The following is a 22,022-nucleotide window of genomic DNA, read 5'->3' as shown; positions in this document are numbered from 1 at the left end:
ATTATTTTATTCCAGGAGTTAGCAAACTGTGGACCACAGGCCATATCTGGTATTTCTGCTTTTGTAACCCTCGAGTGAAGAATATTTATTAAACTTCCAAATGGTTGCAAAAAATTCAAGGAGAAAAATATTTCCTGATGGGTGAAAATTATGTGAAATTCAGATTTCACATAAATGAGGTGTTATTAGAACACAACTGTACAGCCTGTAGCAACTTACAGGATAAAATAGCAGAGTTGAAGAGTGGTTATACAGACCCTGTGACTTGAAAAGCCTAAAATATTTTCTGTCTGGTCTTTTCTCTGTACTCTTCCTCAATGATTGTTTTGAGTTTCCAATTAGTTAGAGTGTAACTGTGACTTTTTATAGTGCTCATCTTCTCCTGTTACCTGCCTCTTTGTTTGTTCCATAGTAACATATCAATCAAATGATGAACGTGTGTATAAAAAGAGTTCATCTTTAAATTATCCATATTTTACCCTTTTTAACAGATGGAGGAGTGATTTGTTGCTGGATAACATTTGGCACTGTTGATGACATCTGTTCTGCCCTTACTGTGGACAGGAGAGCTTTGTGGTTTACATAACTCTCACATCCATTTATTGAGCTGGTTATTTTTACAACCGCCAAGTATGTTAGATATGGAAATCACTGTATTTTCTTTCCTTTGTAGTGGTTTGCTGTCTTCTGATTATGTGGAGATTCACTATGAAAATGGGAAACCACAGTACTCTAAGGTATGGTCACCAGCATATGGACATCCTATAGTATAAATATTCTTATTCATAGAACACTGTTCATTGCACACTGCATTGTTTTGCTATCTGTCTCACTAAAATACTGTGGCCTCTTATAAAAGCTATTATTTTTAAATTTAATATACATTTAGGAGAAATTTATTAAAATTTACAAATGTTTGAGATAACATTAAATGCTCCAGTCAATAAAGAAATGTTCATTGTTTTGGTTATGTAAGTGGATGGTATCAAGACTTCTCCAGTTCCAGGGCAGCACCAGGCTCATGGTCAGAGAAACTGAATGATCAGACTGGAGGGGCTGTTAGAGTGACTGTTTAGTCCAAGGGACTTTGGTGCCCAAGGACAGAGGACAGATGGGAAAAGGAAAATGTAGGGAACATTCTCCCTGTCAGTCTTCACAATAGTTCTGTGACGTGGGCATTATTATTCCTGTTGTGCAGAGGAAGAAATGGAGGCAGAAAGAGGACAAATAAACCTTCTCATGGCCACCAAGCATTGTAATATCAATGCAATTCGGTGCTTGATTTCCTTCATTGGAGATTAACTGTTCTTTTCATAGAGAATCGATAAGGAAACGTGGATTTAGATTAAACAAGAGAGAGATTACTTGTATGTAAGGAACACAGTTGATCTCCCCCAGTCAGGGTGAAAATTCCTGGAATGGCTGCATCCAGAGACTCTGAGTTGTAGGAAGGTTATGGAGCACCTCTGAGCATAAGGTGCGTCCACGGATGCCTCAGGCATGGGATGCAAGCAGAGAAACAAAACAAGGTGGGGAAACATTACTGGATTTTGTTTCTTGATTGCTAATGAGCACTGGCACAAAAGTGTGGGCTTGCTGGGTTGTACAGTGTGAGGAACTGGGCTGGGCCATCTTATATCCTCTCCACAGATATTTCTAGGTAGCCTGAACTAAATACTGCCCAAGGGTCATGGCATTTTTTAGGATTTATAACTGCCCACCTAATAGTGGGCACATTTGTAATTTGATGTATGTTCCAAACCTTTGAATTTTATGCCTCAGATTAAGAACTTCCATGTATTACTCTCACTAGTCTGTCGCTTCTCGCCTTAGGCTGCATCTTGGTGGGGGTTGTCGAATCTCCCTAAAAGTTAATGTTGGGGAAAGTGAACAGAAATGCTAAATCAAGCTTGGGAACAGTGCTGCCTGGCATTTGTACAAACCAAAGCTTCTGTCAGCTGTGCCAGTGCTGTGAGCACTGCAGATGCTGAATCATGAGTCTGGAGAAGGGAAGATTGCAAGAGACCTTTACAGACTCAGCAAATGAGCCACCTTTGCAGGCCTCTGTAACCTGATCCAAACTTCTCACTAAGAAAGTTTTTTTTTTTTTTTTAAGGAAATGGAATAGCTAATTGGCCTCCAGAGGTCATTTGAGGTCCCAAATGGAGGTCCTGTCATGGATTAGACATGTCAAATCTTGTATCAATTGTAAATGAAATTTAAAACAAAGAGTATTTTAGCACTGACAAAAGACGTGTTCATTGCAGTTTGTTTCATGTTCATTTTTTTTTCTTATTTATGACCCATTTTCTCCAAACAGCTTATATACTCAACCTTACTTGCTTCATATTTAATGAATAAGTGGTAACAGTCTGTTTTTTATTTGTGTGTATCTATATATATGGGCTTCCCAGGTGCCACTAGTGGTAAAGAACCCACCTGCCAATGCCAGGAGACATAAGCGATGAGGGTTTGATCCCTGGGTCAGGAAGATCCCCTGGAGAAGGGCACAGCAATCCACTCCAGTATTCCTCCCTGGAGAATCCCATGGACAGAGGAGCCTGGTGTGCCACAGTCCATAGGGTTGCAACGAGTTGGACACGACTGAAGTGACTTAGCTTACACGTAAGCCTCTCACACTCCCAAACCCGAGTTGATATGGTATACACTATCCTGTGGGAGAAAGTTTTAAAAATATATATACATATTTTATTTCATGAAACAATATAAAGCAAATTTTTAATAAAATATTTCAGATTAGAACATTTTTAACAAACATGGCAATGTTCTGTGCCAATTTGTACATGCTTTGAATTAATCTAAATTACATATTGATGAAAGATAAACCATGTAAGCATACATGGATGAATGACATAAATGTATATTTCAGAAAAGAAAAATACAAATGGCTGGTAAAATTTTTATAAGAAATGCAAGTTAAAATGAGAATACAAATGGCATCTTGTAAAATGTTAAATTATCATATTTCTTAAAAAAATCATAATATCCAATAATAGTCACAGTAATATTGGTGGGAATATAAATTTGAGGAACATGTCTAGAAACAACTTGGTTACAGTTATCAGGAATCTGAAAAAAAAGTTCAAATCAAACAAATGGATCTTGAGAACTTGTTTGGAGGTTCCAGGAAGGGAACACAATTATTTATATATCCCTGATGGAAGAATGGTCGTTCTTTCAACTTCTAGGAAAATGACATTAGGATTGATAAAGGAATAAAGAAATACCCAGCTCCTCAGACCAGCAGAATACTGGAAATAACTTAGGCGATGAAAACTACAACCAGATCATTTATATAACCCCTTTTGAGCTGTTCATTTTCCTTCTGAGAATCAAGTCCTAGGTAATAATCAGAACTTATACCCATAAATTTACTTGCAAAGTTTTGGTAATTTACAGTAGAACAGAGAAAATAAAATTGTTTTTAGCCTAACAATATTATAAATATTTTAACAGGCATTAAAATTTCTGCTAAACTTTTGTTTTTAAAAGATGTATAATGTATCCAATTCATTTGCTATAATTTGTTTAATCCCACAATGATAGACATTTAAAATTGCTTCTAATATTTCACTGTACAAATAATTTTAAGTACTGGTGCTTAGTCACTCACTCGTGTCTGAGTCTTTGTGACCGCATGGACTTTGGCCCACCAGCTCCACTATCCATGGGGATTCTCCAGGCAAGAAAACTGGAGTGGGTTGCCATAACTTTAAGTAAAACCCTTCTAAATATATTTTGTGTACTTCTTTAATAATTGCTTAAGGATTACTTTCAAGAATGGAATTTTCTGGGTTAAAGAGTTGGTACATTTTTAAGGCTTTTGCTACATATTCACAGTTTTTCTTTCTAAAATTTTGTATAAATTCATACTCCTACTATCATTGCATATCTATTTTTAAAAGTGTGTCTTTAAAGTTCACATTGTGTTCCATGTTAAGAAAATCTTCATACCGAATACCAGAAAAGAAAATTAGTATATAAGAATGGCAAGTTAAATAAGCCTGTTTTTACACCTTGCAAACTTTCTTCCAAATATCTCAAATTATTTAGACAAAAGTACACACGTGCATGCACACACACACACACACACACAGTATTATTCAAATGACGAGGGAGGAACAGAATCACTAATAGCTTATTTGGCCTTAAAGTGAAATATAAATGTGTACATTTAAAATATTCTGGGAATTAGTTTCAAACAAAATGATGAGTCACACTTCAGAGCTACTACATGTCTAGGTGTTCCCATTTCATGACGACCAAGCCCCCACCTAGTTCCCACTTTTAACTAAGAAGAGGTTAATGTCTTATGCTTTTATTTTTGTTGAATGAAAGTGAATTAAAGGGGCTTCTTTCCTTGTGAAGTGAATATAGGAACTGAGAGGTCAACAGATTAAGTAGGCAGGATAGAATAGGTGCCAGGTATTAGTAAGTGCATATGAAAGAACTTTGCTTCTGCACCAGCAGTTCCTAGCATGATGCTTTGTACACAGTATACAACAAAACAACTTTGTTGATTTGTTGGTCAACGTTATTGATGAACCTATTATCATAAGTTATTTTTTAGTGTATCAGTTCTAAAGGAGTTAGGCATCAATATAATGGTATAATAGTTCTTTTTCAATTTAGTATATTTCTATTAAATCCCTTATAGGTGAACCATTCACTTTAAATGCTTGCTAATACTTTGGTTTCTCCTCTTAGTAAAGGAACTACCAGCAGTGTAAGACTGAGTGCATAGGTAACAATGGTTCTGTCACCACCTTCCTTGTTACTCTTCATTTTTATCGGGTGGGGATATTGTCCTTTCCTAACTGTATTTTCTCACCCTGGCTTCTTCCTATTTCTTTGCTCACTCTTGCCCAGGGAAGAAAGAACGCTTTAACTGATGGGAAGGAGCTGAGCATGTCTGCATAGTCCCTTCCTCTTTTTTGGGGGGTGAGATTCACCTCCCTCCAGGAGGAACACATTTTCTCTACTTTCCCATATTCTAAGTTGTTCAGTGGCAGCCTCTATTTTTTTTTGACCGCCCCACTTGGCATGCGGGATGTTAGTTTCCTGATCACGGATAGAACTTGTGCCCCCTGCAGTGGAAGTGCGGAATCCTAACCACTGGACTGCCAGAGAAGTCCCACATTTCTATTTTAATATATTAAAACTCACTGAATCACAAAAGAGTGTCTCAAAAAAAAAAAAAAAAAACAAAACTAAAAAAAGCACAAAACCTCAGATAGGTAATGGGAGTTTATTTACCCACTGTTTCAACAAACCTGAATCCTTTGGTCCTTTAAGACTGGCTTCTTCATGAGCCTAAGTGACAAGACCATTTTTATTCATTCATTAAACAGCTGTTGATTTCACTCACTCTGATCTCACATTATTCTAGAAGCTGGATATGCAATGGTGAACCTAGCAGATAAAAATCCCTGCCCTTGTAGGTTCTATATTCTATTCTCACCTTGGTTCTTTTCTTTGTCATCTTAATCATGTTGCCCTCCTAGAATCTGTGTGTGTGTGTGTTTCCTTATCAAGTCAGCACCATGGTCAAGCTCAAACTCACTTCTTCTGTGAATGCTGAGTATTGTCAGAGGCAATGAGCTTCTGTGGGCAAGGCTCTTGGCTGGGAGGTTAAAAAAAACACTCATCCCACACTGGTTCCCTACAAAGTTATTTTAAATCTGAATAGTATAACTTGCGTGAACTACTAAAAATATATATAGCACTAAAATTTATGTAGTACAGCTATATTTATAAATGTATAAATTAGGACATGTAAATGTTTTGATACCTGGACATTTTTTCCCCTTGAGTTTAGCAAAGATAAATAATTAAACTGGTGTTGGGTTCTCAAGTTGTCCAATTCTCTGAAATATTTTTTTGTATCCTTATTTTGCAGTATTCACATTCAGGTATATGCATCCTATTTTAAGTCCTTTTGACAATGCAATAATCTCCACTTATTAGATTCTCCATTTTTGTTGAATATAAGTACCCGACAGTTTTTAATCCGAAAATGCTGATGCCCCTGGAGACACATATAGACTTGTCTTGTGTCGTGCATCAGGTGAGCCCTTTTTGATTCTCCTGCCTGCTGTTTGCCTAGTTACAGGTCTGTGACCCCCTCAGAGGTGGTGATCTCAAAGTCTCTGACCAGTGCTCTTGAACTGTCTCAGGCCTTCCTGATTGCAGAAACACTGAAGCCTGCAGATGTGGGATTCAGTTTAGCTTTCCACTGTCTGCGGCAGAGCCTTTTAGTACTTTGTGACTCTCTCCCTGTTTGTACACAGAGATGGCAGTGACTGTTAGGCAGCGAGGGTTTCAGCTGGCTAGTACCTTGGATGGAGGCACCCTGGGAACTGACTATCCAGTGTCTTCATTAACAAGGCCCTCCCCCTGGAAGAGGCCCCTCTGACCTGACCTGCTCCTGTCATCCTGATACCCAAGAGGGAATACTTCTCAACAGGGATTTATTTAATATGAAATACCCAAAGATCTTACTTTGTGGTGACATTAACAAAGTGCTACATAATCTGGACAGTTGCCAAATAGTATTTTTCTGGTAATGCTTTCTCAAAAACTTAGTGTAAATTAAGCAATAAGGAAGTCAGAAAGTCTTCTAATACTACTAATATTAACACTAAATTAGGACTTGCCAAATTGCGTGTAGTGTTTAATATAATTACACAAGTTAGATATTAAAGCTTTCTTATGATGATAAACATCAGGGATTAGATATTACTGCAAGTCTCAAAGTCCTGGAAGTATGGTGCTCCACATCCACATATACAGTGAACCAAACAGTTCCCTTCAGCTGCTGCTGCTGCTGCTGCTGCTAAGTCGCTTCAGTTGTGTCTGACTCTGTGCGACCCCATAGACGGCAGCCCACCAGGGTCCCCCGTCCCTGGGATTCTCCAGGCAAGAACACTGGAGTGGGTTGCCATTTCCTTCTCCAATGCATGAAAGTGAAAAGTGAAAGTGAAGTCACTCAGTCGTGTCTGACTCTTAGCGACCCCATGGACTGCAGCCCACCAGGCTCCTCCGTCCATGGGATTTTCCAGGCAAGAGTACTGGAGTGGGGTGCCATTGCCTTCTCCTCAGATGATATTCTGCCTTAATTAAAACAGATACCAAAGAGCATCAGCTTTCAGTTTTCAGTGCAAGCGAGTGAAACTGAAGTATAAGAAAAGACTTGGAAATATTTTCTGGGAAAAAAGATTATTTGCAGGAAAATATAAAAAATAGAGCTTTTTAAAGAAAGGTCAAGTAAATATGACAGTGTTTGCTGCGCACTTCTAACAGTTACCCGACTCAAGATAGCTTTTTGGTGTGACACAAAGTGCTCTATAACTGGTTTGATGGAATTTACAGTTTCCTATGGTTGTTTTTAGAATCATGGGAAGAGTCTGATATTTAATTACAGGGTATTAATTTGGATTATCAAATTACTGAAATGTGTGGTACCATTTGCCCCAACAAGTTTCAGAGTTGAATATGCAAATAGAATTTGACAAAGTATATAGAAGTCAATATTTGTGCATGGGAGTAGATTTTTGAGAAGCAAAAGCAACACTTTACAAAATAGTAACAAGATTGTAATACCAATTTTAGAAACTAACATTGAAACTTTACTAAAAGGAAACAAACTAAGTTGATTGGGGAGTGGTCATTTGGTATGTGGGTGCACCCTTTTATGCACTTAAATATCATCTGAGGCTATTGTAATACAGCTTAATAAGCAGTGATCAAGATGACTGTAAATCATCAATAAAAAGTCAAAGTCAATATTCTATTTAAGAAATTTGGGATTAACATATACCCACTGTATATATAAAATAATTAACAAGGACTTGCTGTATACAGGGAACTGTACTCAATATGCGTGTGTGTTAGTCACTTAGTCGTGTCTGACTCTTTGTGACCCCATGGACTGTAGCCCACCAGGTTCGTCTGTCCATGGGATTCTCCAGGCAAGAATACTGGAGTGGATTGCCATTTCCTTCTCCAGGGGATCTTCCTGACCCAGGGATCGAACCCAGGTCTCCTGCATTACGAGCGGATTCGTTACCATCTGAGCTATAGGGAAGTCCCTTCTACTCGTATATGTGTGTATAACTGAATCCTTTTGCTACGCATGTGAAACTAGTACAACATTGTAAATCAGCTATATGTGTGTGTGTGTTAGTTTCTCAGTCGTGTCCAACTCTTTGTGACCCCATTGACTGTAGCTTGCCAGGCTCCTCTATCCATGGGATTCTCCAGGCAAGAATACTGGAGTGGGTAGCCATTCCCCTCTCCAGGGTATCTTCCCAACCCAGGGATTGAACCCAGGTCTCCTGAATTGCAGGCAGGTTTTTTATCATTTGAGCCACCAGGGAAATTACATTTCAATATTAAATTAAAAAAATAGGAAACTTCTGTTTAGACAGTGTGGATTCCGTGCTTATATTTATCTCTAGTTCCTTATAGTGACATACTCAACAGTTAAGGAATTTAAAAAAGGGTATAAACCCACAAGGATTAAGAGAAGAGAAGACAGCTAAGAAGAGGTGTCCATGAGATTGTAGGAGCTAGAAAGTAGATGGATGAAGAGTAGTTGTCCTAGGTTTGAGTTTTTCTTGCTCTGCTAAGTTCCACTGGGACAAAACCAAGCAGAACCAAGCCAACTTGTGTTTCTTCACCCATAAAGCCCCAGGAATTGAAAGTACCAGAAAACAGAAAGATTGGTTGAAAGTCTACTTGGAGAAGGTACTAAATCCCTGATCTACTCCCTGCCCTAGAGCCAGGCAGCCATTCCTCTGCTTTAGTAGAAGAGCTCAATTTGTAGAGAAAAATGGAAAGGAAGGGGCTTATCAGAGAAACAATAGAAGTTTCCCAGAACTGAAGTGCATGCGTTTTCTTTTTTTACTATTTTAATATATATATTATTATTACCTGCACTGACACATGCCCAAATGTGTTTCATGTGGAGTCGTAGGGTTTTTTTAAAAATTATTTTATATTGGAGTATTGTTGATTAACAATGTTGTATTAGTTTCAGGGTGTGCAGCAAAGTGATTCAGTTATACATATACAGATATTCATTCTTTTCAGATTCTTTTTCCCATATAGGTTATTACAGAATATTGGGTAGAATGCATTTTCTTGATTCGAAAGTGCCCAGCACAATCAATAAGCAAAGTTCCCTCCTGAGATCCATCGTGAGATTTTGTGAAAATGGGTATGAATAGAATTTCCTGCAATCTTCTTGAAAAGGGAAACATAGATTGTATGGACAATGTTTAACATTAGAATAACTTCCAATTCTCAACATTAGAAGATTTAAAAGTGTGCACAATGCCTTTGAAATACTGAGAGAAAGTAATTATCAGTCTAGAATTCTCTCCCCACCCACATGATCTAGTGTGAAGATAGAAACGGGGTTTTCAACTTTCAAATTTATCTTTCATAAATACCTTTTCAACAAATTACCAGAGGGTGTGTACCTCCAGGAAAGGGGATCATGAAAGCAGAAGACGTAGGATCTAGGATTCAATACAGAAAGAGGACAGAGGAATTCCCAGAATGATGCTATAGACCAGTCCTGGGATGCAGCCATGCATCAGACCTCTCATGAGAGTGAAACAAGCGGTGTGTCTCCAGGAACAAAATGGATTTGATAACTTACCTGCTATAATGGATCATAGGAGAAGAGTTGTAGATAATATTTTAGATAATAGGGTCTGTACACATGCTGAATACATGGAAAAGCAAAGAAGAAAGAAAAGTTCTCAAAAAATTTTAAAATAGGGCATGAAAGACAATGTCATCAGAGTGGCACAGCTATGAACAATATTTGTGTAGTCATAATACAAACACTGAATATAATTTAACCAAAGGCTTCTGATGTGTGTTAGAATGTATTGTGGGCAAGAAGACTTTTTGAGATTCTATATTAGGAAGGTAATTTCTAAAGTGAAATAAGTTAGGATATAACAGTATAAATATTCCATTCAGAAATACATAGGTAAACAGCAGAAGAAACAGCTGAAAGTGTTAAAAATAGTTGCTATGGAGGTGGTGAGAGAAAGTGCTAGGAAACTTCTGTGTGTGTGTGTGTTTTTAAATAGGTCTTGCAGTTACTATTTGCCTTTGGAAAGTAAATTCATACATTATTTCTAAAAAAATTTATCAACTGATTTTAAAAGGTAGGAAAGCAAATCGCCAAGTCTTATGTAGTTTTCCATAAAAAATGATGATAAACACCACCTTTGGGGGAATCACCTCAGTTATGTAGACGATTTTATTCCCTAACAATATCTGCTAAGTGTCTACTCCCTCACATGCTTAGGAAAGGTATAAAAGTTGTTCCAGCTGCATTAATGTCTTATTCCTGTTAAAGCCTTTTCTTCATTACGTCGAATATACACCTGCTTCTTATAGAAAAATTGTAAAATTGAGATTTCATAACAACCTGGAGGCATTTCTCGGATCATCCCTGCCTTTCTTTTGGCTTTACAGATGCATCCCAAAGAGAGAATCATGCTGGAGACAGCATCATTTATCAATAAAATCTTCTTCTGTGTTACAGGGTGGAGAGCACTGTTACTACCATGGAAACATCAGAGGAGTCAAGGACTCAAGGGTGGCTCTGTCAACCTGCAATGGACTTCAGTATGTGGGACTCTCATAGGGAGAATCGCCTTGCTTTCTTCCGTTCCTTTCACCCTTTCCATCTTGTCTTTCATAGATATTTATTTTAGTGACTCTTCTGTACCAGTCCTGGGATAGAGACTGGATGTGGTGAACAAGGAGAGCGTAGTCCCTGCTCTCTTAACACTTAGAGTTCGCAGGTGATTTAGAGATTAAATAAATGATTATACAGATTGTTATTTAACTGCCATTTTGGTGGGTACTGTGAAGGAGAAGGACAGGGACTTTGGGGGCGGCTGAACCTAGCCCAGAAAGGTTGCCCAGAGATATCTCCCAGAAGAACTATCAGTCAGCTTAACCTAAGGATAAGGTGAAGGTGGCCAGGCAAGGGTGGTTTGAAAGAAGAGGAGCCCGTGCTTCGGTTTTCAGGCAGGTTCTTAAAAAACATTTGTAGGTGCCTTTTAGACTCAAACACAGTAGCACTTCGTGGAAAAATCTGTTACGGCCATGTGATGAAAAGGATCTTGAAAATCTTATTTACACACTTTACAAAAAATCCTGTGTCTCTCAAAATTAAATGTGGTTCCCAACACAGTCTTAACAGAAATTCACAATTTGCAAGCATAGAGATAATTCTGTTTGCCTCTTCAGAATCAAATGTTTTTAGATTATTCTTATACACTAAGAACCTGTTTTCTTACAGATGATACTGGATTTGCGAATCAAATTTGTACTAGTTGTACATGGTTCGGTAATATCTCGAGATATTAGAACAGCATCAATAGTCCTATCCCAATTTGACCTTCTTATCTGTTCATTTAATTCCAAAAACTAATCATACCAGGTATAATGTGTATACGTCTCTTGTACACTTTTTGCACTTTCCGTAGCCTAGACCTTGTCTAGTGCAGTGCTAGGACCACAGGGTGATTCCATGCAGATATGTGAATTTGATTTGAGGCAGAATAAAGGTATTTATTCAGATGCACTCATTTTTAAAGACAGTGTGTTTGCTGTATGTGTTAACTCTCTTTCTGTGGTTCCTTGTGTCGTAGTGGTATGTTTGAAGATCATACTTTTGTGTATATGATAGAACCACTGGACCTGGTTCACAATGAGGTGAGTGTGACTGTGACATCAATTTTTTTATGGTGCTTTATTTTTCCAGAATTTTGTTTTTGAGAAATCAAGAGATGATCACGTAGATTTCAAAATACATTTATCTAGAGCAGTACATGGGGTCGCTAAGAGTCGGACACGACTGAACGACTTCACTTTCACTTTTCACTTTCATGCATTGGAGAAGGAAATGGCAACCCACTCCAGTGTTCTTGCCTGGAGAATCCCAGGGACGGGGGAACCTGATGGGTTGCTGTCTATGGGGTCGCACAGAGTCAGACACGACTGAAGTGACTTAGCAGCAGCAGAGCACTTTATTTCACATTTAGGCTGGAAACATGAGTTTTGAAGCTTAGGTTGCATGTCGAAGGTGGCATGTCAATAAGGGATGGTAAGAGGCCTCAAATATTTTCTGAAGCTAAGATCAGTTCTTCCCAGTCAGAAGAGAAAACAGATAAGATGCTTTATTTTATACTGACCAATTTGTTTTCCTTTAAGCAAGCTTTTATTCTCATGGTCTTTAGATAGTTGTATGACTGTAAGCAAGTATATATATAACTTTTATGAGTCTAAGAATCTTCAGTGGGGAGATTTGTGGGTTCAACTATGATTACATTAAACAGTATTTATTTTTCTTTTGAGATATGGAAGAAAATAATGTTTAGAGTCATGCATAGGCCAGCAACCTAGGTAAGAAATCATGAAGGCATTATGTTAAGTAGGTTAAGTCAGCCGGAACAAGGCAAACATTATGTGATCTCATTTGTATGTGGAATCTAAATAACTGAACTCATGTGAACACAACAGATTTGTGGTTACCAGAGACTGGTGGGGGAAATGAGTGAAGGTGGTCAGAAGAACACACTTCCAACTATAAGTTAAGTAAATTCTGGGGATGCAGTGTACAGCATGTGACTGTCATTAACAATATAGTATTGTATATTTCAGAGCTGCTGAGAATAGATTTTAAAAGTTCTTAACACAAGGAAAAAAATGCATAACTAAGTGAAGTGATGGATATTAACTACACTTATTGTGGTGTTCATTTTGAGAATAGATTTTAAAAGTTCTTAACACAAGGAAAAAAATGCATAACTAAGTGAAGTGATGGATATTAACTACACTTATTGTGGTGTTCATTTTGAGAATAGATTTTAAAAGTTCTTAACACAAGGAAAAAAATGCATAACTAAGTGAAGTGATGGATATTAACTACACTTATTGTGGTGTTCATTTTGAGAATAGATTTTAAAAGTTCTTAACACAAGGAAAAAAATGCATAACTAAGTGAAGTGATGGATATTAACTACACTTATTGTGGTGTTCATTGTATAATATATACATCTATCAAATCATTATGTTGTATACTTTAAACTTTTCCAGTGCTATAGGTCAATGATATCTCAATAAAACTGGAAAAAGGAAATCATGTACTCTGATCATGTTGCTAACTAATAGAATGCAACTAAATTTAAATTTTTGTATATTTATGTATTCATGCTTCCCTGGTGGCTCAGACAGTAAAGAAATTTGCCTGCAATGCAGGAGGCCTGGGTTCAATCCTTGGGTTGGGAAGATCCTGTGGAGGAGGGCATGGCAACCCATTCCAGTATTCTCGTGTGGAGAATCCCCATAGACAGAGGAGCCTGGTGGGCTATAGTCCATGGGATCGTAGAGTCATACACAAGTGAGCGGCTAAGCACACATATATTCATCAGTATTATAATAAGGGCTTTCTACGTACTGGATATTATTTTAGGTGCTGGGGATAAAATGGTGAACAGAATAGACGTAGAACCTGAGCCTAATAGAGTGTGTAGTCTTCAGGGGCAGAGACAGAAATAAATAGGTGAATATACCCTCCTCCAGGGGATCTTCCCAACCCAGGGATCGAAACTGTATCTCTTACATCTCCTACATTGGCAGGTGGATTCTTTACCACTAGTGCCACTTGGAAAGGTGGGGAGGAGAGTTAAAATTTGTATTAACTGTCCAGGGCAGGGCACATGAGGTGGTGATTTTGGATGAAGACCTTCAGGAAATTAGGGGACTGGATGTGTATTTCAGGAGAAGAACAAGTGCAAAGGCCCTGAGGTAGGAGCATTCTCAGTGTGTTTCAGGAACTGCAAGGAGCTCTGCTGGCTTGGAGAGCAACAGACAGTAGGAAGTGAAGGTGCTGAGAGGTATCAGTTGGGAAGTCATAACAGTGAAAAGTACTGCTGATGGGAAAATAGCAGTTTGAAAGTGATAGCATCAGGATATTGCAGTCATTGATGGGGAGCAGAAAAAGGTTTTTTTTAAATCTTTAGAGACTTAAAATGTAGATAGGATAAATTTAGAGACAGGAAATAGTCATTCAGGCTATTGATAATAATAGTTGAAGAGACAAATATTTATTTTCTTTATATGGCAACATGTGTATGAATATGGGGTAATTTCAAATTTGAGGCAGAAAACTCTTTATGTTTGAGTAAAGCAGTAGTATTTTTAACCGATAATTAAAAAATGATCAGATAATGAAGATCACCCCACCTAGATATATAAAGACATTTTGATTAAGTAAAATATTTTTCCCTTACTCTACTTGTAGGTAGATAAACTTATGTAGAGCACAATTATTTGACTCATACAGTAAAAACTTGACTTTGATTTCTGGCATTGATTAAGGATCCTGTGACCCTAAAATAAAACAAAAACAAAGCCAAAGAGAAAAACAACTCCCCCCACCAAATAACAACTCTCTAAGCCTTGAGTTTTTAAATGGGTAAAATGAAATAATTTTTCATTGCATCCCTCATAGGGAAATTTTACACATTTGATAAATTAATAATATACATGACTATGTCTATTAAACTGTTGAAGAGATTTGTAAGGTGTTATTATCATAATGTTTACAGCATTGGTTTTGCATTGTTAAACCCATAATCCTATTCTTCAGGAGCTGATTGTTATATACTTGATGGCTTTTCTCTTTTGCCTTCCTTTTTACTGCCTGCCTTTCATTCATGCAACGATTTATCCTCATCTTCACCATGGGAGAGGGAAAGAAACAATGCTCGAAACTTTAGTTGGTTTTTAAAATTATGTTGCTAGTTGTGGGTTTCATCACTCCACATATCTTTTCACCTGATACCAGAATTGAGTCTATGGTACTTGAATTTAAATTTTTGATATTTAATTTACTACTAATTTTAGTATGCCTTATAAATCCAGTAATATGGATAGGGTATTTCCTGTGAGAACTCATGTTACTTCTCAAATAATAAATGAATGGCAAAACTGTTAATTATTATGTCTTTTATGTAATTTAATAAGAGCACTTTTTATTTTTTTTATTTTTTATTTTTTTTCTATTGATAATTAAGTTTCTGATTTTTATTTATTTATTTTTATTTTATTTTATTTTTGAAAACTTTACAATTTTGTATTAGTTTTGCCAAATATTGAAATGGATCCGCCACAGGTATACATGTGTTCCCCATCCTGAACCCTCCTCCCACCTCCCTCCTCCCTCCCCATACCATCCCTCTGGGTCGTCCCAGTGCACCAGCCCCAAGCATCCAGTATCGTGCATCGAACCTGGACTGGCAACTCGTTTCATACATGATATTATACATGTTTCAGTGCCATTCTCCCAAATCTTCCCACCCTCTCCCTCTCCCACAGAGTCCATAAGACTGTTCTATACATCAATGTCTAAGAGCACTTTTTAAAATAAGTTTTTTTTTCTGATTATAAAACATTGTGGGGAATTTGGAGAAGTGCAATAAGCAAATATTTAACTGAATAGTATTTATCCATTATCCGATCCCCTAGAGATAACTTCTCTTTACCTTTCAGTGCACATTCTTCCAGTGTTTCAGTGATATGTTCCCATATTTTAAAAAATAAATGGACCATTATTTTGTAATATAATTTTAACTCATTAATGTATCCTCTGAACCCCAATATTTTTGTTAAGTGGCGATGAAATATGCACCATATGGAGTGCTTGTGAGCATTAAATTGATAAATTAGTAGCACATCCTTTGTACTCAGTAATGGAAGCTTATAGTGATGGAAATAAGACTTCAATAAAAGTGTAATATCTTGGGCAAAGGATATGGATATTTTCAAGATTGTTGATGGACTTATTAAATTTCTCTCTGACCTGTGCTACCAGCAGTGTGTAAGAGTGATTTTTGCCTTGCAACTGTAATTGACTATGGTTGTCATAATTTTTAAACCTTTGCCAACCTGCTGGCAAAAGTTGGCATATCTTTTTACTTGCATTTTGAAGAAGTGTTAAAGTATTCATCTTACATTGTGCAATCATTGCCCATTTGTGTTTCTTTCTTGTGAATTTCTTATGCATGGGTTTGAAGAAAGTTAAGGTTTAAGAGTACTAATGAAACTATGCTTTTTATCTAAACTGGGGCAATTGGATGATGCTGTATTTTATTTGAAGTTCAACTTTTAACAAGACATATACTTTTCATTTTTGGTAACTAAACCATTAGCATATAAATATTCCCATTTTAGGGAGGATATTAGAGAAAGTGCTAGCTAGCACTGTTCCATACAGATGTAATCATATCTTGCTTTTTAATTGACTAATTGTTTTTGTTTCAGAAAAGCACAGGTCGACCACATATAATCCAGAAAATCTTGGCAGGACAATATTCTAAGCAAATGAAGAATCTCAGTAAGTTTTCATTAAAGTAGCCATTCTGTTTTATGTACTAGAGGCTTTGACTTGAAGCTTGGTAGATACGCAGGCTGGTTGGAAAGTGGAATTGGTTTGAGATCTGGAGTGAGCAGTGTTGGTGGGCAGCTCATGTGGCTTTCATGTAATGAAGCATGAAGAGTCGTTTCCAATGGAAAGACTGAAATATGAAACTCAGATGTAAAGTTGTGTTAGAAACTGTAGAGTGTGGCCATATTTAACAGTTATTTACAGGGAGGTTCATCCTTAGATTTTCATGGAAGTTTACTGCTCTTTGACCAGCTGGCACTCTCTCTGTTATGGTCTGGTTCTGAGGCATCTTAAGCATGCTGATTTGGCAAAAGCCACTTTTGGATTATTGGGATATGCAATGGTATTTCTCTGTATCAGTACCAAAAGTCCTTAGTAATTTATGCAAAAGGTTATGCCATGCATTCTTTTTAATTCTAAAATAAATTAAGGGGACTTCCCTGGTAGTTCTGTGGCTAAGACTCCACGATCCCAGTGCAGGGGACCTGAGTTTGATCCCTGGTCAGGGAACTAGATCCCTGACATGCCACAATGGAGACTGAAGATTTGGTGAAGCCAAATAATAAAAACCCTTTAAGAAAAGGAAAGCATTTTAAAAATAAAGTGAATTAAGTATAGTAGAATTCTAAATTTTCAGATATCTAGGGTCAGGTGCTTGTAGATCAAATATGCATATTCCCAGGAGTCTTGAATAGCTCATTGTATTTTTCATGAGGTTTGGAAGAAAATGATGCTTTTGGATTACATTTGTGACCATGAAAATGTGAACTGTTTAATAATTGGCGTGCTTTTCCCACCTTAGTTTATTTTCATTTTGAGAAGACAAATGCTATCAATGCTGCTATTCCCTCACATAATATTTTTAAAACATTCTCCCATTGAAATGCAGTCAAACATAAATTTTGGTATTCTTTCTCTTTTGCACAGGTATGGAAAGCAGTGACCGGTGGCCCTTTCTATCCGAATTACAGTGGCTGAAAAGGAGACAGAAGAGAGCAGTAAATGTGAGTGTGGCACTGAGTTTCTAAATAAGAAGCCCGTAATTATATAATCAACAATTTTCATAGAGCTCCTATGTATTGATAAATGTATAGGGGCTTTGGAATTGAAATTATATTCTTAGTCTATTTCATAATAGGTTAGAAAGCTGTAATGATGGGGACTGTTTAGTAATTACATGGTGAATGCTATGTAACCAAAAATTAATTCCACAGCATATGGATTACATGGTAATTTACTTGATAACTTAATGAGTAATTGTACTCATTAAAAAATTGCATTTTTTATGTTTTTGTCTGTGTCACACAGTCTGTGGGATTTTAGCTTGCTGACCAGGGATTGAACCCATGCCCCTGCAATAGAATGTGGAGTCCTAACCATTGGACTGCCAGGGAATTCCCCAAAATTGCACATTTAAGATAATGTTTTGCTAAATGTAATTTTTATGGAAAATTAGACCACCAGCCATCAAAAACTTAGTGATAGGTCAAATCACCCTCTCTTTTATGATCTTGTCTTTGTATTGTGGTGATTATGGATACAGTTTTTTTAACTTAAAGATCTGTTTTTGCTTACTCTTGAAATTGCAGTTGGTAATAATAAATTTTGTATAGACTGTTGACGTTTGACTGCAGTCCAGTCTTATCAAATATAAACTGATCAATGACCATGTGCTCTGCTAACTATGAAAAACAAATGATAGTCCAAATGACAGCTAAAATACTTAGCCCTTGCTCTTTAAAGGATTATCTAGTAATCAAACTTTAGAACATGATAATTGTCAACATTTGTTCCTTTGAGAAGTTGTGTGGTTAGGAATTAGTACAGTGAAATTATGAGAATTTAATTCCCCTGAATTCAGGTTTCTATATGACTACACTGGTACCTATTCCAGATGTACTATGCTGTTCTTATTGAGATTTATTTATTTTAACATATTAGTAATTATGCATTTTTCTCTAGAATATTTTTACATGTAAAAATTGTATGAAAACCACATGAGCTCCTCTCTATCTGGATGAATACTTAATGATAATTAAATACAGTTCTTTTCTGAGCAATTGTGCATTTGTTGTTGTTTAGTTGCTCAGTCATGGCCAACTCTTTGCAACCCCATGGACTATATAGCCCAACAGACTCCTCTATCTGTGGGGCTTTTCAGGCAGGAATATTGGAGTGGGTGTCCAGTTCTTCTTCCAGGGGATCTTCCTCACCCAGGGATCAAACCCATGTCTTCTGCAAGTCTCCTGCATTGCAGGCAGATATTTTATCACTAAGCTACTGCGGAAGCCCGATTGTATGTTTTGTCTTTTTTGTTCAGTTGCTAAGTCGTGTCTGGCTCTTTGTGACCCTACAGACTATATGGGTTCTTCAGGCAAGAATACTAGAGTGCCATTTCCTTCTCCAAAGGATCTTCTGGACCAGGGATCAAACGCATGTCTCCTGCATTGGCAGGCAGATTCTTTACCACTGAGCCACCAGGGAAGCCCAATTGTGTGTTTACCCACAGTTTATAGTCACTTTTTCCTTCCATTTCCCTGACCAGGTTTCTTTGAGGATGTTCATAACGTGAGCAGCAAAGAGTTCTGAAATTCTAAGTCAGTCTTCCATTTAACAGTCAGCATTAGAGATATTTTCTTTAACCACCATTCTGATCACATATTTTTATTTTCTATAGCCATCCCGTGGTGTGTTTGAAGAAATGAAATATTTGGAACTAATGATTGTTAATGATCACAAAACGGTAAGAATACAGAATCAATGGGTTTTAGACTGAACAGTTTACTTAAGAAACAACAATAATCTTCTCTTAACTTCTGTCAAAGTGAAATACTTAAAAGACATGTGAAGAATAATTATTATCCTCCATTGGCCCTTCTTGAGGATAAAGTAGGAATTTTCTTAACTGTACTCTGCTGAACGACTTTCCTTATAAAATATCTTGGCTGAAGCCCAGAGCATTCTGAAGGGTCTTGGTCAGTAGGCTGTTTGCTAGTACAGTTGAATCCACAGATACAGATGGCTGACTGAATCTATTGTAGTGTACTGCACAATTTTATATAAAGTCCTTGAGCATCAGGATTTTGGCATCTTTGCTGCTGCTGCTGCTGCTAAGTCGCTTCAGTCATGTCTGACTCTGTGCGACCCCATAGATGGCAGCTGGCATCTTTAGGGGCTCGTAGAACCAACCACCCTTGGATACTGCAGGACCACTTTATACCCAATACTTGTGATGTTCTGGTAAATGCTTAACATTTGGTTCTCTGAAAAAAAAAAAGCTTTGATTTAAAATATTGTAAAGTAATTAGCCTCCAATTAAAATAGATAAATTTATATTATAAAAATAATAAAATGTTTGCTGACACTGCTATATGTATATAAGATAGGTTAACTAATAAGGATCTATTGTATAGCACAGGGAACTCTACTCAATACTCTATAATGGCAGATATGGGAAAAAAGTGCATATATGTGTATGTATGACTGATTCACTTTGGTGTACACCTGAAAACGATGCAGCTTTGTAAATCAACTATACTCCAATAAAAAATGTTAAAAAATGTTTGCTGATATCCATAGTGTAAATACAGAGAAGGCAATGGCACCCCACTCCAGTACTCTTGCCTGGAAAATCCCATGGACAGAGGAGCCTGGTGGGCTGCTGTCCATGGGGTCGCTACAAGTTGGACATGACTGAGCGACTTCACTTTCACTTTTCACTTGCATGCATTGGAGGAGGAAATGGCAACCCACTCCAGTATTCTTGCCTGGAGATTCCCAGGGACGGGGGAGCCTGGTGGGCTGCCGTCTATGGGGTCGCACAGAGTCGGACACGACTGAAGCAACTTAGCAGCAGCAGCAGCAGCAGCATGGTGTAAATACTCCTCCATGGCTGATTTCAAGCTACCAAAGTGATGTCATTAAATGAGGATCTGGGAAAGATGTGTTCAGTTAGCTCTTGTGAATTGGTGGCAGCTGGCTCCAGTACCCTACTGCCCCATTTTTCAAACTGTTTAGGGCACTTGTAATTTTTGTTATAATTACATAATTCAGTTTTTTAAGCTGTATAAACTAAGGCAAAGAATAATTTGCTTTATGAAAGCTAAGTAACATTTTTGGAGAGACTTTATAAAGATGGGACTGTTAAGACACACCTACAAGTCAGGTATAGATGAAAAACTTGTAAAAAATTGCAACAAAAATTCATATTATTTGGAAATAGCTTTAAGTCCTTGTTTTTCTTTAAGGAAATCAAAGTTAGGTTAATAACCTATTAGATTAGATTTTATATAATGTATATGTAATATAACCTATTGCTGTTGTGTCCGACTCTTTGCAACCCCATGGACTGCAGCACTCCAGGCTTCCCTGTCCATCACCAACTCCTGAGCTTGCTCAAACTCATATCCATTGAGTCGGTGATGCCATCCAACCAGCTCGACCTCTGTCGTCCTCTTCTCCTCCTGCCTTCAATGTTTCCCAGCATCAGGGTCTTTTCTAATGAGTCAGCTCTTCGCATCAGGTGACCAAAGTATTGGAGCTTCAGCTTCAGCATCAGTCCTTCCAATGAATATTCAGGATTGATTTCCTTTAGGATTTAACTGTTTTGATCTCCTTGCTGTCCAAGGGACTATTATGTGAAATTCTAATCAGCAGAACAGCCCTTAAAACTATACGTTTTAAAAAATGTTGATTTTATTTATATCTAAACTTTTTTGGGGTCTCTGCTTTAACTGATGTTTTCCATTAATTACCAAGTACTGGCTCAATTATGCTGAATATGAAGCTATTCAGGAGCATCTCTCTTAGTATGATATGCAGACTTATGTTATGAACCAGTAGCTTATAAGTACATTGCTTGAATCTTAGGAGGAAGCAGAATTAAATACAATTTAGGACAGATCTTTTGTGATAGAAAGGAAAACCGAAAGTGTGGATAGCCATTTTAGATAACAAAGGCTAAAATATGACTTTCTGAAGGACATTAATTTCCTTGAAATGCCAAGATAATTTCCTTGAAATGCCAAGATAATTTTTTTGTCTGAATTATTTTTGTTGATTGGAGCTACTTCTCAATCTTTAGGCATGTGGTAAAATTATTTTAGAATAAAATTCTAGGCTATTTTAGAAGCCTAAACTTTCAAAATTTCTTTGGAAGGAATGATGCTAAAGCTGAAACTCCAGTACTTTGGCCACCTCATGTGAAGAGTTGACTCATTGGAAAAGACTCTGATGCTGGGAGGGATTGGGGGCAGGAGGAGAAGGGAACGACAGAGGATGAGATGGCTGGATGGCATCACCGACTCCATGGACATGAGTCTGGGTGAACTCCGGGAGTTGGTGATGGACAGGGAGGCCTGGTGTGCTGTGATTCATGGGGTCGCAAAGAGTTGGACATGACTGAGCGACTGAACTGAACTGAAACGTTCCCCAACATCCAGTGTACAATATTTACAGTAGTGAAAATAATAATTAATAAGATATGCTGCCAAGTCGCTTCAGTCGTGTCTGACTC

At 37.4% G+C, this 22,022-nt stretch overlaps 1 protein-coding gene across 8 annotated transcripts in view; it reads left to right on the top strand.

Annotated features, from left to right (window-relative positions):
- The window catches only part of ADAM23 (ADAM metallopeptidase domain 23), a 191,833-nt gene that overhangs the window by 101,746 nt on the left and 68,065 nt on the right, over positions 1–22,022 (top strand). For all 8 annotated transcript variants that reach the window (XM_086343958.1, XM_086343922.1, XM_086343942.1 and 5 more), the window contains exons 4-9: positions 674–737; positions 10,592–10,674; positions 11,709–11,772; positions 16,384–16,456; positions 17,435–17,511; positions 19,185–19,250. In XM_086343958.1, coding sequence (XP_086200084.1) covers positions 674–737; positions 10,592–10,674; positions 11,709–11,772; positions 16,384–16,456; positions 17,435–17,511; positions 19,185–19,250 — 427 coding nt within the window. The remainder of the gene's footprint in view (positions 1–673; positions 738–10,591; positions 10,675–11,708; positions 11,773–16,383; positions 16,457–17,434; positions 17,512–19,184; positions 19,251–22,022) is intronic.

This window comes from Bos grunniens, chromosome 2 (assembly GCF_055505025.1).
Source record: "Bos grunniens cultivar Pamir isolate PY7600 chromosome 2, Bosgru_T2T1.0, whole genome shotgun sequence".
Lineage (NCBI taxonomy): Eukaryota > Metazoa > Chordata > Mammalia > Artiodactyla > Bovidae > Bos > Bos grunniens.
The sequence above is the reverse complement of the archived record's forward strand: the minus strand, read 5'-3'. Positions and strand labels throughout refer to the sequence as shown.